At 39.5% G+C, this 14,558-nt stretch overlaps 2 protein-coding genes across 2 annotated transcripts in view; one reads left to right on the top strand and one right to left on the bottom strand.

Annotated features, from left to right (window-relative positions):
• Positions 1 to 14,558, bottom strand: part of LOC110852693 — a 40,992-nt gene that overhangs the window by 15,619 nt on the left and 10,815 nt on the right. The window contains exons 2-6 of the mRNA XM_022100803.2: positions 8,238 to 8,949; positions 2,231 to 2,394; positions 1,555 to 1,666; positions 1,221 to 1,367; positions 568 to 950 (exon numbers count right to left, since the gene is read on the bottom strand). Of these exons, the coding sequence (XP_021956495.2) occupies positions 568 to 950; positions 1,221 to 1,367; positions 1,555 to 1,666; positions 2,231 to 2,394; positions 8,238 to 8,460 (1,029 nt within the window). The 5' untranslated portion in view covers positions 8,461 to 8,949. The remainder of the gene's footprint in view (positions 1 to 567; positions 951 to 1,220; positions 1,368 to 1,554; positions 1,667 to 2,230; positions 2,395 to 8,237; positions 8,950 to 14,558) is intronic.
• LOC110851729 (60S ribosomal protein L17) lies at positions 4,211 to 5,290 on the top strand. The gene is made up of 4 exons (XM_022099619.2): positions 4,211 to 4,438; positions 4,534 to 4,668; positions 4,735 to 4,930; positions 5,035 to 5,290. The coding sequence occupies exons 1-4, from the start codon at positions 4,358 to 4,360 to the stop codon at positions 5,193 to 5,195; spliced, it is 573 nt and encodes a 190-aa protein (XP_021955311.1). The 5' UTR covers positions 4,211 to 4,357; the 3' UTR covers positions 5,196 to 5,290.

The raw sequence follows: 14,558 nt of genomic DNA, 5'->3' as shown, positions 1-14,558 counted from the left end.
CTGAGGATTGGTGAAAGTTTTCGTAAATATTTGCAATAAAATATGCAAGTTACCAACTAAACGAGCATTTCGGGATAGTTAAACGAACATTCAATAATTATGGTTTGATTATTTAAATGATATGCCTGTCCGCGATAACCTTTGCATTAAAAAAAAGCTTCTATTTAAAAAAATCAAACCATAAATGATTTTGTCCTTGGCGTTATCGCAAATGGGCATGAAAACGCTGAACAATTCAGCACGCTTATCTTCCCTGTCAACTGCACTTATTTTTTGGTTGGATAACTCAAATCCCATACATTCTTTCATAAACACTTTTTAATGTACATGACTTGTCTCTAAGTGAAAGTGAAAGTTCGCAAAACGAAAAATTCTAGTTAGTCCCAAACCTCAGGGGACATTCATAAGCCGAATTTTTAGCACTGTATAAAAGGACCCTGCCTCCTGCACGTCATTCCTTATGTAATAAATATTACGAAATTCTCCATCCCATGAGCAAATAAGTACAGTTGTACTTTTAAAATCCGCCCACTCAATCATTTTATTAACAGTAAAGCTTTCTCTCACCAAAATCCTCTGCTTTGAAGAACTGCTCCGATCTGCGGGTTCAAGCGGAATAAATTCGGCAAAACTTTCCCACGAGGGTCGCATCGCTTCCTCCGGTTCTGGCGACGAGGACGACGACTGGGCTCCTCCCTGCGACTTGAAATTGTACGGGTGTGGATGCGACAAAAGGGCCAGGACGACCGGATTCGATCTCGACTTTTGGTCATGGTCATGGTCATGATGGTCATGTGACGAGTGCATGACGACGTCAAGCGGAAGTGGCCATTCGGGCAGGAGGACGAGAGGGAGCGGACCTCTGTGATAAGACGGGGGTGCTTTCACCCGTTCAGTCTTTGGGTTTTGGTGCGTAAAACCGTGGTCGTATGAAATGCATAGAAAGATGCCTATGAAAAAGAGACAAGAAGTGGATATTATTACGAAACGGAAAGTTTGGAGGAGTAAGTTTGGACACGTTGTGAAAGTTGTTTAACATATTACGTGTGCGTACTATCACTTTCACCAGTGGCCGCGGAAGCTTGAGGGGACAGAGGGGCAATGTCCCCATGGTTGTTCGATTCCCCATCATCTCCCCATGTTATACAAACCCCTCCCTTCCCTATCCCACAATGTTAATGTCCCCACCGCTTCAGCGGCCACTGCTTTACACCACCCACCTTGAAGTTTCTCCACGACTGGAGCATACTGGGGCAAGTTTACATCCTCATACTTTGCCAGAATCACGATAGAATTGTTCGTGTCTGGGTCGAGATTGCGATGCTGTTCGAGAGATGATCCAATCTCGTCGCAGTACGGACTTTTATCTGTGAGAACAGAAAATGGTATGGTGAGAACAAGTTCGTCAACCTGTCCCGTCTGGGTATTAATTACATTAATAATCGCAAAATAGAATTTCGTGTCACCACCAGTCCCACAAATCATATCATTGAATATCAAAACCACAAAGTAATTGACCACCCATAGATTTGCAATGAACGATTCATTCCTTACCCGCTTGTAGCTTGGCGAAACCAAAGTTTCTCCAGGACAAGTGTGTCACGAGACGATTAATTGCTAATATCACATCAGTGGGGGCTGGTTTGATGGAGACCACTCCGGGCATCTGCATATATACAGAGAAATACAGAAATATGTACATAAGACAAAGGATGAGTAAGATAAGCAGTGTTTCCGGTGCAAATAACCACTTGCAAGAAATGACTGCAAGAAAGTGGTTTCTTGCAGGTATTTTGACCTACAAGAAATTCAAGGCGCAAGAAACTACGCCCCGTCGCCATACGACACGTGGCTAGATTGCGCACATTTCTTGCACTTTCTCCCAATTTCTTGCACCTCGCATTTCTTGCGTTTCTCCCTTCGCACTGCAAGAAGTGTAGCAAACCCGCAAGAAACGAAACACTAAAATCTAAATGCGTAGGTCCCATCTTGTCCTCATCTTCAATTTCAATTTACTTTACTAGTTCGTCCACCATCTCACAAACTTCAAAGAAATTACTCCCAACTCAAGAAACATATCTTCTTCCCCGTCATTATTACTACTTGTCCGTATGTAAGTACATACTGCCCGTCAATTTCAGGAGTCATTTACTTTGACAAATTTAATAAACGAACGACTCGTTAAGGCAACTTTGGTATGCAGCATTATCTCCAAAATGTCACGAAATACCTTTGGACACGTCCACGATGTGAAATGTCGTCCCTGTGAGTGAAGCAAAGTTGCGGCCGTTTCGCACAAGTAATGAGGTTTTAATGAGCCCACCATTTGTCCAGCGCTCTCCTGCTTGGCTGCAAATATAAACTCCAACAATCCCGAACTTTTGTCGCAGATTTCTGCAAAGAAAAAGAAGAAACAGTCTCAAGAGACTTTTTCATCCATCTCCAGCCGTTCCTGCTTTTCGCCAGTCCTTTAAATGTGTGCACTTTAAATTATTTCCACTTTTCGAGCAAAAGCGTTCGTTCCATTCCTCGAAACGTGAATGAAAAACCAATAGAGTGTCCTAATTTAAATTGCGTCCTTATCTCGAAACTTTTTGAACCCCGGCTTGAATTTTGCTAACTCAATTATCAAAATTGAATTGGAATTTGGGCAAGGAATCGCTTTCACTCGGTGTACACACACATAGAGAGAGACGAACTTGTGGAATATCTCCGATAATCCGGACATCCAACTTTTATCTATCTCCCACTCGCTCCTCCATTTTTTCCCCCTAATCTCCAAACTTCTTACATCATCACGTCCAACCAAAGTTGAGGAGTTGAGAAGAGTACAAAAAGTTGATAAAAATCAGTCATTTTATAAAATTATCTGTTTTTCAGTCCACTCTCCTCAAAATAAGGATGACAGACGGGAGGAAGGCAGACACTTTAAATTTTAAATGAGGCTGACAAATAGGATTCAAGCGGAAGTTGTTATTCTCTCGCTCTCTTCCCTTATCTCGCACTCCATTAAACTAAACCTAATTTAGAAAATAGAATAAATTCCACGATGAGATGATGAGGAGACAGACAAAACTGCAAATTGTCGTCCTTTCCACGACGACTTTCTCTTGCAGAAGAGAAAAGTCATCATCACGGAGAAAATGGGAAATGCAACGACATCATATTCTCAAGAAGTGGTACGTACTTATTTGTGGTCCTGCATAGAAAAGCAGCAGCTCTCTCTCGAGGTTTAGCTTTTGTCAGGCTAGACCAACTTTCTCTGCTCCTTTTAGTCAACAAAATTCCTGTGTATACTCAACGTCAACTTTCAACAGGAGAAAAACGAGAGGGAGGGAGGATGACGGCTCGTTGTTTTGTTGAACGTTCCTCCCCCGTGTCATGTCATGAGATCAAGTCGACGAGTAAAAGTCAGTCACTGGAGACTCGACATGAGACGGATGATGGAACGTGGACGTGGACGTGGAAAGGAGAATAAATAAAAATAAATAAAATTGAGACTTTTTTCTCCTGAAAGAGAAAGTTTAGTAGGTACTTATGCTTCGAGTCGGTTCGGAAGGGAAAATTCATACCAGGAAGACATTCACTGGGCAGTGGCCGCGGTAGCTGTGGGGACATTAACATTGTGGGATGGGAGAGGGAGGGGTTTGTATAACATGGGGAGATGATGGGGACATCGAATAACCGTGGAGATATTGTCCCTCTGTCCACACCCACGCTTCCGCGGCCACTGCTCACTAGGCAAAAAATAAATAAATATTTTGCACTGTATTGATTTTGCGGAACTTTCGTAATCATCGTCGTCCTCGTAAACAAATATTATTGGTCTTTTCAACTAAAAAATCCTTCTCAAAATTGCATGCAAATTGCAAATTCAATTAAATGAAACTGGATGTCCGCGTCATTTATATTCATGACATGTTTTTTTCTCGTCGTCATTATGGCGCAGCTACTTACTATTCGACAACAATATTGAATTTTGGGTGGTGGCAGATGTGCCCAGAATTTGTGAATTCTGGGGACAAATTGTGATGGTGTATGGAGCATATTTTCCAGTCCTTTGACCATCGGACATGATATCCTGCTTATCAACATTCTTTTAGTATGTAATCATCGGTCATCCATCAACCAACCACTTATCCATCAACCGACGGAAGTCTCACTTTGTTGGGAAATGTGAGACACCCTCAAAGTACGTCATGATCTGGCAGTCGGTTTAGTTTAGAGAGTGTGTGTGGTCGAGCGAGAATAGTTTTTTTTTTGAGTTGCAGTTTTTTTGAAAAATTATAATCATAATTTTCGAAATTTCTTTCTTTTGTGACAACTTACGTTGGCCAAAAGGCAATTTAGAGCGAAGATGACCAAGTACTCCAGAGAACCAGAAAACCCGAGCAAATCTGTCAAGGCGAGAGGTACTAATTTGAGGGTGCATTTCAAGGTAAGCAGAAATTGAGAAACATATGGTGTATGGAAAGTTGACAGTACTGGATTTTTTGGGATAATTATTTAATTGGTGTTATTTAATTGTTCCAGAACACGCATGAAACAGCTGCTGTCCTGAAAAAGATGGCCCTTCCTCGGGCGGTTCGATATTTGAGGAACGTTATCGAACGGAAGGAATGTGTCCCGTTTAAACGCTATAATGGCGGTGTTGGCCGTTGTGCACAGGTATGGCTTAATTAATTATATGATAATTGAACTTTACTAACTAATTAATACTGTTTCTATGTTAAGGCTAAACAATGGGGCGTAACTCAAGGACGTTGGCCTCAAAAGTCGGCCCGATTTCTGCTCGATCTTCTTCGAAATGCTGAATCCAACGCGGAAAACAAGGGGATGGACTCTGAAAGATTGGTGATTGAACATATTCAGGTCAACCAGGCGACCAAAACTAGACGACGAACTTATCGTGCACATGGTCGTATTACAGGTAATTCGAAAATATATAGCTAGATATTTATCATACGTTCAAAATTCAATACAATTCGATTCATTTTTGACTGACCCTTATGTTTATATTCATCTTACTTACAGCCTACATGACCAGTCCTTGCCATATCGAAATGGTTCTTACCGAGAAGGAGGACTACGTCGCGCCAGCCAAGGAAGAACAATCAGCCGCCCGAGTTAAAAAGCTCAAAAAAGCAAAACTCTCGAAAAAGAAACTACAACGACAATTGCTCAACAGAAACTAATTCGTAACATAGAAAAACTCCTATTGTTCCTACATTTATTCTCGTAGAATAAAAACAACAAAGCGTTTTTCTTGTTCTGTTATAACAATACAAAAGTTGAGTCAGTGTTAAACAATTCCTTTTAATCTTGTCATCATTATAAAAGGTTTCCAAAATTTGATACGTATCTCGTATTGAGTGACTCCCCCGAGTAGGACATAAGAAGATTGAAAATGACTTAAATTTTTAACAAGCTTTGTTCCTCCAAGTTACGAAATGTACGATTTGGATCCTTTTACATTCACTGCTTCTTATATAAGTTTGATCACATTAGGAAATTTAATAATCTATATGAAACTGATAGGCAACCAAAACCAAACTAACCGTTGACTTTGAAACTTATATTTTGCCCTCCTCTGTCTCCCCTCTTTTGACTCGAGTTATACTCACTCTTAATGGTGTTGTGTAATTTGAGAAGTTTACGGCCAGGTAAAGTACTTACTTTAAGGACGTTTCATCTTTTCTCAACTTTCCAGTAATAATATTCTATTCTTGTCCGACAAGTGCTATCCATCTATTCATCTCACTTTCTCTCGCGGAGTCACATCCCTTGGTTGGTTTTGTCTTTGTCTTTGTCTCCACATAATTTCTTGGCCTGCAGCATTTCCAACCGTTTTCCGGAAATGGGATGAAAATTCTTTGCTACTGGTTCATATACATATTCCTTTTCATCTTCATTCAGCAAGGTCAAATTCTTGGGAAGGAAAGGGTTTGAATTATTATTTAAGGAGGAGAAAATTCAACCATTAGTAGAGAGAGAACAGGTAGACACTTGCTTCGCAGAAAATAGAATAAGTTTAAATTAATGTAATAACTCATTTCTAAATTCTGTAGGAATCATCAAACGGAAACCTACGTTGGAATTTCCACCTTGGTAGAACAGTGGCTGCAGAAGCAATGGGGACGTTAATATTGTAGGATGGGGGGAGGGAGGGGTTTATATAACATGGGAAGATGATGGGGACATCGAACAACCATGGGGACATTGTCCCTCTGTCCCCTCAAGCTTCCGCGGCCACTGAGGTAGAAAATAGGCAAAATCTCTTGTTGCCGGTGTAATATGTATGGCAAGTCGCTTCAAGTTATCTCTACTGAACTGACTGAGGTGAAAGTCAGAGTTGGGCATTCGTTTCGTTATTAATTACGTTATGTTACGTTACGCAGAGAGAAGAGGAATGTAGATCCGCTTAAAAAAGTGTTTTTTGTATTTTTCATCTTTATACAAGATCCTCTCTGATGATGATTATTGAATTAGTGCTTAAAATTTGCAGTAATTCTCACTCCGTCGCTAAACCTATTAGCAAATGAATTTTATTATTTGTACTCCGTGAGATGGAATAATGGAGTGGATGGATGCAACTTTGAGACAAACCATGTTTCCGAATTTCAATGAATTTCTACATAATTGGATTTCCATCCTTTTCTTTGTTCTTGAGCCAACAACTGGAGCAGTCGTTCTCGTTGTTAGTTCTTTCTATTTAATTCTGCTATGTATCCAGCGTTAGTTAGTGGATGGATGGATGGGGACAATTATAGAGTCGCCTGGTCTTCTAGGAAATTATATTTATGAGACTTTGCTATTCTTTCATTTGAACGCTGAAAAGGCGAGCAGTGGAAACAAAGACAAATCCAATTAAATTAGAAATTACGGCGACTCTTGCTTATTTTATTCCGTTTCAATGAGCACAACTAGTCGTATATACACAGTATAATCACATTGGTGGTCTGGTCTGGTATCCTCTGTAATTTGTGTACCTCGCCCGGTATTCAGCAGGTTATATAACGAGTAATACAAAAACTTGCAAAAATGCGATAAGATCTCATCAGATGGATTATACATATTCCCCATTTATCGACTTTATTGATTATTAACCCCAAAAATACTCGAGTCTATAGACCAAAATATTCCAAACTTTAAAATAATCATGACTCATCAAAACCACTTGTTTTCCTTGCGTAAAACCCAATCATAAATCAAGAATAGATGACACTTTTCCAAAATTAATTCAATGTGTTCCCCCCAGAAATTTAATTAAAAACGTCTCAATTTATTTTCCTACCGTTTTATAATTTATGCTGATTACGTGTCACAAAAAAAGAAAGGGCTGCTAGATACGTTAGAAATAATGTGTTTTCTTTCACTTCATTCCTTTCCTTGGAAGAAAACAAGTGTCGACTTTCTCCCCAAGTTTGCCAATTCGTGATGAAGTTGCAGAAACAGAAAAGTCGTTTTCTTTCACAAACAAACAAACAAACACGAAATGAAGAGTCATCATCCCGTTTCTCCAATTAGAACTTTATGTAAGGATAAGTTGTGGTTGGTTGGTGATGACATAATAAGGCAAAGTTTTTTTAATGTGACAATCTTCTCCTTGGGTGAAAGACACCAAAATTTGATAAGATGACCATATCGTGAAAGTAATAAGCAAGCTGACGACGGTGGTAGTGGTTTTCATATTCTTAACTTTTCCATCTCATCCTGTGTCTCCACTCCAGGTTTCTCACGAGTAATTTGAGACTGAGTGGAATTTAATGGGCCAGTGTAGCATGTGATTTGCGTAATTACGGGGTATCAACTTAATGAATAAGTAACTTAATTAAGGGCTTGGTCGGATGAGATAACGACCAGAGTGATACTTATTTAAGACGGAAAGACTGCTTTATGTGATTAAAACCCTAAATGTTTACTTGGACAGAGAGATAAGATGAGATTATTACATTTTGGAGAGACGTTCCGTTATGGGGTGGATTGTGACGAAAACATGTGTAAACTATGCATATTTACGGTATTTGGGATAATTCAAAGACGTCCTGAAACAAATCTTTAAAATATTTCACTCATCAAATTTTTCAATATTCACTTTACGACGTCAAACCTCAACAATTCATAACCTTTTTCAACTCCCTATAAAATACTAAAATTAAACCTCTCATTTCCTCTCAACTTGTTTTTTCATTGCTAAAAAGTGAAAATCTGTCGTCCAAAGCTTGAAGAGTACTTACCCCGTTGTGACGCGATATTGAGCGAGAGCTGCGGCCGGTCCTCTCGAATTCCCAGCAGAACCATTTCCTTGATACGAGATGTATTCACGGGACTTTGTACTTCCCCCGAAACGCTGCATATTTCCGGAATGACCACATTAAAGTCGGCACTGGTAGCGGTATACTGGTCACAATGGAGAACCAGCAGCAGCACCAGGACCAGCAGTGGTGGTGGTGGTCCCATGGTTGTTTACAGCGTCGATGTCGTCGACGAGTCCTCTTATTTACGGTTATTGAAATTATGTCCGTCCGTACGTAGTTTACTTATCCTTAGTTCTCAGTTATAGGCGCCCATTAGTAGGCGGAAGTCTAGTTCTGCTTTACTGACTGACTGACTGAATTGATCACTTTACGAGTTCACTTTCACTGGAAGAAGAAGAACGTTCATCGCTCCCCGGTTGTAAAATTAGATTCCTTCTCCACCAGTCAAATATTTCGCACATGTGGCCACGTCCCATGATGGGGGAGGATTACTTATTAGTAGAATGTAGGTCTCTACTACTTTTCTATATGAATGCTGTCCCATTACTTATTGTCCGGAATGATTGACTCGACTATTTCTTGAATACGAATTGATTGCACTACTTTCAGACTTGTATTTGAACTCTGCAAAATGGTAGTTTTCTCTCCCTCCCTCCCCTCTGGTAATTCCGATCCCACGCTGCTCCACTTCCTGTCCAAGGAAATTAAAAGGAAACAATTATAGGCTGGCTCGTTTAGTCAATAACAATTCAATTACAGAAATCAAGATTAAAATCCAGGCTGTCATTTCAAGTTTTGTAACAAAATTTTACCCCTTTCGGCTATTTGCAGACAGACGGTGGAAACCTTTCATTTTCAATTATTACTTTTTAACCTACAACAAAGTCCAGAGTTTAGTTTACATCCGTTCCAATTCTCCCGAAATCGGCGAGCTGTGCAAATTCATTCCCTTCCTTCACGCACCACACACATGGATCAAATGCGAATCAGAGAGATAATTTGTGAAATTCTAGGACTTTCCAAGTTACACAAAACAGTGCGAGAGACGAACAAACTCGTAGGAAACGTCAAATATCAAAGGGAGCAGACAGTGGCCGCGGACAGAGGGACAATGTCCCCATGGTTGTTCGATGTCCGCATCGTCTGCCCATGTTATATATACCCCTCCCTCCCCTATCCTACAATGTTAATGTCCCCACGGCTTCCGCGGCCACTGGGAGCAGAGATACACTTTAATAAGCCACGCCACATTTTCACGATGTGCTCTTTCCACGCCTTTCACTCACTCGCATTGCTTGCTTTCTCTTCACAAAATCAAACCAACCAGACTTTCAACTTTCATTTCATATCCATCCGCATGCCACGTTAGAGAACACGATGATTAAAGAACATTGGCGAAATCAACGTCCGTCATAAATTCGTATGTATACCAACTTGCGGACAATTGTGCATGAACGATTACGAACGATTTCGATGGTGGTGGTTGGTTATGTTCCAATGGGAAAAGTCAAACAGACAAAAGTCAACTTTATCCTCATTTCTCACGGGTCGTTTATTTGTACTTTTCTGGGTGAAAGTTGGCAACAAGTTTGACCCAGAAAGATATCAAATCCGAATATCCGATTCGTATACAAAATTTTATTTTTTGTGAGTGAATAAGCTACGCCTCCGGTTAATTTACATAATTTATTTTGCATAACATTCATATCGCATAAAGGGAATTGGTCTATTAAATTTCACATTGTGCAACACAACTTTATTACATTTTAAAACAATTTTTTTTAATTATGCAAAACAACAATTTCGCATAATTGGTATTTGCATAAAGTTTTCATTCGTTTCGCACTTTCGGTACAAAAGTTTACCATATCAGTAGCAAATTTTTACAGTCAGGTATAATTTTAATACCAAGAATTTCCAAGTCTAATATACTTATCTAATATACCGAGAAATCAATACTTCCTGTTTGACTATCTGTATACCAGGCTTCGAACAGTGTAAAATTCCGGTTATATAAAAATTTTTATTAATACTTTCCGAGATAATCACTCACATTAATAAATTTCTGCAACCCTTTATTAATATATAATCCTTTGACCTATAATTAGCCAAAACTCTTCCAAACAGAAACGACGACCAATTTAGCCGAATGAAGTCAGTCGTCACGTCAAAGGGCAAATAATTTATGAGCCAATATCGACAACACCACATTCCAACCAACATGAAATAAAGTTAAGCAAAGGTAAAGTGTCACTTTTCACATTATTTCACTACCTACGAACCATCACACAAAAGTAAATTTGTCCTTCCTACGATTCATCCTACTTATGAAATAGACCAAACAAATAGACAACTCACTCTTACCTTTCCTCAGAGAAAAACCCATTTTGTAAAATAATTACGGCACAAAAGGCCAAGCTTATTACTTACTTTCAGAATGTATTAATATGCCAGAAAGCTGACCACCCAGAGCTTCGCAATTTTCGAAACCAAATCTAAAATATTCATCAATATTGGCCAAGGAAAGTTGTTCTAAAAAATTTTTTATCCTAAATACTAATCAAGCCAAGTACATACTTTCCTTCCGAATAAATATTGACGCAGCCAACAGGAATTTTCTTCCGTTCTTCTTTTCTTGTAGGAAAAACATCTTAAATTAAACAAGTTTTCAGTATCAAGTTTTAAAATCAAAATTGTTATGAAGATTCCAGAATAAATTTTTCTTCCCCTTAAAAACACACCTTTGCAGTGGCCGCGGAACAGCATGGGGACAGAGGGACAATGTCCCCACGGTCTTTCGATGTCCCCGTCATCTCCCCATGTTATATAAACCTCTCCCTCCCTTATATATCCTATAATGCTAATGTACCCACATGTCCCCACCGCTTCCGCGGCCCCTGCACCTTTTAAAATCAATTAAAACCACAACAAACTTCGTGTTCTTCTTCATATTTAGATTTGCATGTACTTCTACACCTTGTAATATCACGCAGCCATCGCGTATTTATGTACATTGTTCTACCAAAAAGTGGGTTTAACCCGATAAATATTCCATTTTCCACGTGGTCTGACCTGACCCGATCTATTTAATTCAAACGCCATGCCACGCATGTAGGCAGACTGAACCGGATGGATCCACCATATTGAACTCGATCGGAATATGTACATATATGCCCATTAAATATTCCATTCTCTCCATTCCACTATTTTATTTGATAGTATCAATATCGAACTTTCCACTAAACTTAATGCCGCCGCGTCGTGGTAGAAAAAAACAGCGAGCGAGTAAGGAAATGTTCCTCAGTGGAAAATAAGTAACTTGCAGAAGGGGATTTTAAAAGAGATTAATGCTAATGCACTTACTTTGTCTTCTTAACTTATAAAAAACACTACACTTTCTTTACCGATTCGCCCCCAGCCATGGTTTTACCTGGCATATTACTTTCTCCTCCTTTGCATTAGCTACCTTCGGAAAAGTATTTCGTTTCATTTTTTATTTCTTTTTCGCAAAATCACCTCAAGAGGAAGAAGAAGAAGATCCATTCCACTCCATCAAGAACGACTTGCTTATATATTTCCGCAAAATAATAAATGTCTCTCTACATACATAACCAAGCAATGTTACAGAATGGATCAATACCCGTAATGCATAGACCAAGGTAAATTATTAAATAAATTCTAATGACAATTATACAACTCTAAAATAAATGGGGCGCTATTAAATATGATAAACTGTACATAACCTAGAGAGTCATATTATTTATGTCAAATTTGCATAAATTCCTTCATCAAGTACATACACTCTTAGAAAACTGGTATGAAATCATTACTGGCAGGAGTACATACATACTTATATGACTCTACGGGCACTGGTAATAACGGGCATTACCGTTTAGTAACGTTGTGGTAATAAAAAATTACCACTCAGAACCAAACTACTACCAATCCGGTAAAAAGTTATTACCAAATCAATACCGGTCCCGAGTACATATGTAACTCTACCAGATTTTTAACAGTGTACAAAGTCTTTTTTAAGCCTAAATTGTGGAAATGTTAAGTATTGCAAAACCCAAATTACGTCTATGATCAATACATAATGCGACCTGACTCTACGTACCAACCAATCCAATTATGCATATGTTTGCGTACATACATAAAATAAAAAAAGAAAAGCAGTTCGTCCCCCTGAAAGGCAAGATTGCTTCTTTATTTCACATGCCGTTAGTTCGTTAGTATTTAGCCGGAGTAACAGCGCGTAGTCTGCAATGATTGCATGCACACGGAGAAAAGGTATTAAAGCTTTGTCGTAAAAGGTGGATGGAGAATGTATGAAATCAACGCTGCATTTCTAATTTTCTTACCGCATATCGTAAACAAAAGGCAAGCCACCACATGCTTTGCTTTCTCTTTTCTATTTCTATGTACCTCTCCTATTTTCCTGCCGATCAGTGGCCGCGGAAGCTTGAGGGACAATGTCCCCACGGTTGTTCGATGTCCCCATCATCTCCCCACGTTATATAAACCCCGCCCTCCCCTCCCCTACAATGTTAAAATGTCCCCACCGCTTCCGCGGCCACTGCTCTGCCGATTGAGAGTGTTAGGCAAGAATGAGACTGCATGCAAAAGTGAAAGGTGGCCTTTGGGACTGATTCCTTAATTCAGTCTTTCTTTGTGAACGTGTAGCAATTCTGCACGATTGCCAAACAACAAGGAAAGTCTGTCTCGAGTCATTCTGGGGCAATAAGATATTATTGCTTTTCTTCCTACCTACCTAACCTACTAAAAATTCATACGGTCAATTTGTACTACGATATATAGTACATATATCATTTATTATGCAGATTGAGCCGTAATCTAAGAGCGTAATCTATTTATTACTCAGGAAAAACTTACAAAGGACCAAGTCCCTTTGACGGTTGTGTAATATCTTAAACCTTTATTTCTCTCGTGTTGGAAATATATTAGAAAAAGGTAACAGCTCTGAACTTGAAAAGTTAATAAATTTGCACGATTTATGAAAATATGCCAAAAAACCCAAAGTCAAAAGGTCAATTTTTTTCCCCACTGAATTTTAATTTAACCAACGGAAACGAAATCTGTTCATCCTTTTTCCCTTGACCACGTTACACTCCTGCTGCGGTCTGGCCTCTTACAAACTAATAACCATGCAGTCTCGTCTCCTTAGTTTAGTCTGGAAAAGTGAAAGCAAATAATACCCAACTTTCTCCTACTTACTATTGCTCCCTCCTTTTGCCTCGCGGTTTGGGTTCCATTGCGGTGAATTTTATGCAAAATTGGCGTTTCTACTTTCATCTCATCATAACAGAACGGTCCACCAACCGCTACTCGTGGTGCTTATGCACAGTGGCCGCGGAGGGAGCGTGGGGACAGAGGGACAATGTCCCCACGGTTGTTCGATGTCCCCATCATCTCCAATGTTATGCAAACCCCTCCCTCCCCCTATCCTACAATGCTAATGTCCCCCGATGTCCCCACAGCTTCCGCGGTCACTGCTTATGCATGTACATATATTCTTCCTCTTGCCTGCTTGAGTAACAACTGGGCCGACTGACTTGGTAATGCACTCATCTCTCTATTTCTCTTGTAATTGGATTCAGTTAAAATGATGTGAAACGAAAGCACGCCTGGCCCACCAGCAGCTGTCTGCTTTCTCCGCTTTTTCCGCTAAATAAAGCAAAATGAAGCGTTAGTCGCCCGGATGCGTGGATTGTTAGGCTGTTGAATGTGTATTGTATGGAAATGGGAAAAGTATTCGTATTTCGACAACGACAAGTGCTTACTACGAGATTTTTTACGGCATTATTTATATTAGCATTGAAATAAAATGGGAAAGAAAACTATTTTTCACCACATTCCTCTGCCTACTCGTTGTGTAAATACATAAAATGAAATAAATGAGAGCTTCATTCCATGGAATGGGTGCATTTCTCTCTTTCTTTTTTTAAAAAAAGACAGCAGACGAGGAGGTACGAAATGAATGAAGGATATTTATGCAATGCACAACACTGCAATGGGGAAGGTACAAAATTTCATGTGAAGCAGCCGCCCTCCTTTCTTTTATCCGTCTCTTTCACGTCGATTGTCATTCATTTTGACGACGCAACTAGAGAGACCACTAACAATGAATGACATGTCAGTGTCTCTACGAGTAGTGCCATACGTCACGGGGAAAGTATTGATCAGAATAATTTCGAAATTATGGGACAAGATTTATTGCGCAAGGAATGTCTTCCTTTTATTTATGTAAGTGAGGTATCGGTTAAATAGGATCGACACCGC

This window comes from Folsomia candida, unplaced genomic scaffold (assembly GCF_002217175.1).
Source record: "Folsomia candida strain VU population unplaced genomic scaffold, ASM221717v1 Fcan01_Sc007, whole genome shotgun sequence".
NCBI classification, from domain to species: domain Eukaryota; kingdom Metazoa; phylum Arthropoda; class Collembola; order Entomobryomorpha; family Isotomidae; genus Folsomia; species Folsomia candida.
The sequence above is the reverse complement of the archived record's forward strand: the minus strand, read 5'-3'. Positions and strand labels throughout refer to the sequence as shown.

Bases quoted from the DNA above. Each gene is read 5' to 3' on its own strand.
- LOC110851729 (XM_022099619.2), top strand. From the start codon at position 4,358: ATGACCAAGTACTCCAGAGAACCAGAAAACCCGAGCAAATCTGTCAAG. The intron at 4,439-4,533 runs GTAAGCAGAAAT...TAATTGTTCCAG, and splicing joins ATTTGAGGGTGCATTTCAAG to AACACGCATGAAACAGCTGC. The intron at 4,931-5,034 runs GTAATTCGAAAA...TCTTACTTACAG, and splicing joins TGCACATGGTCGTATTACAG to CCTACATGACCAGTCCTTGC.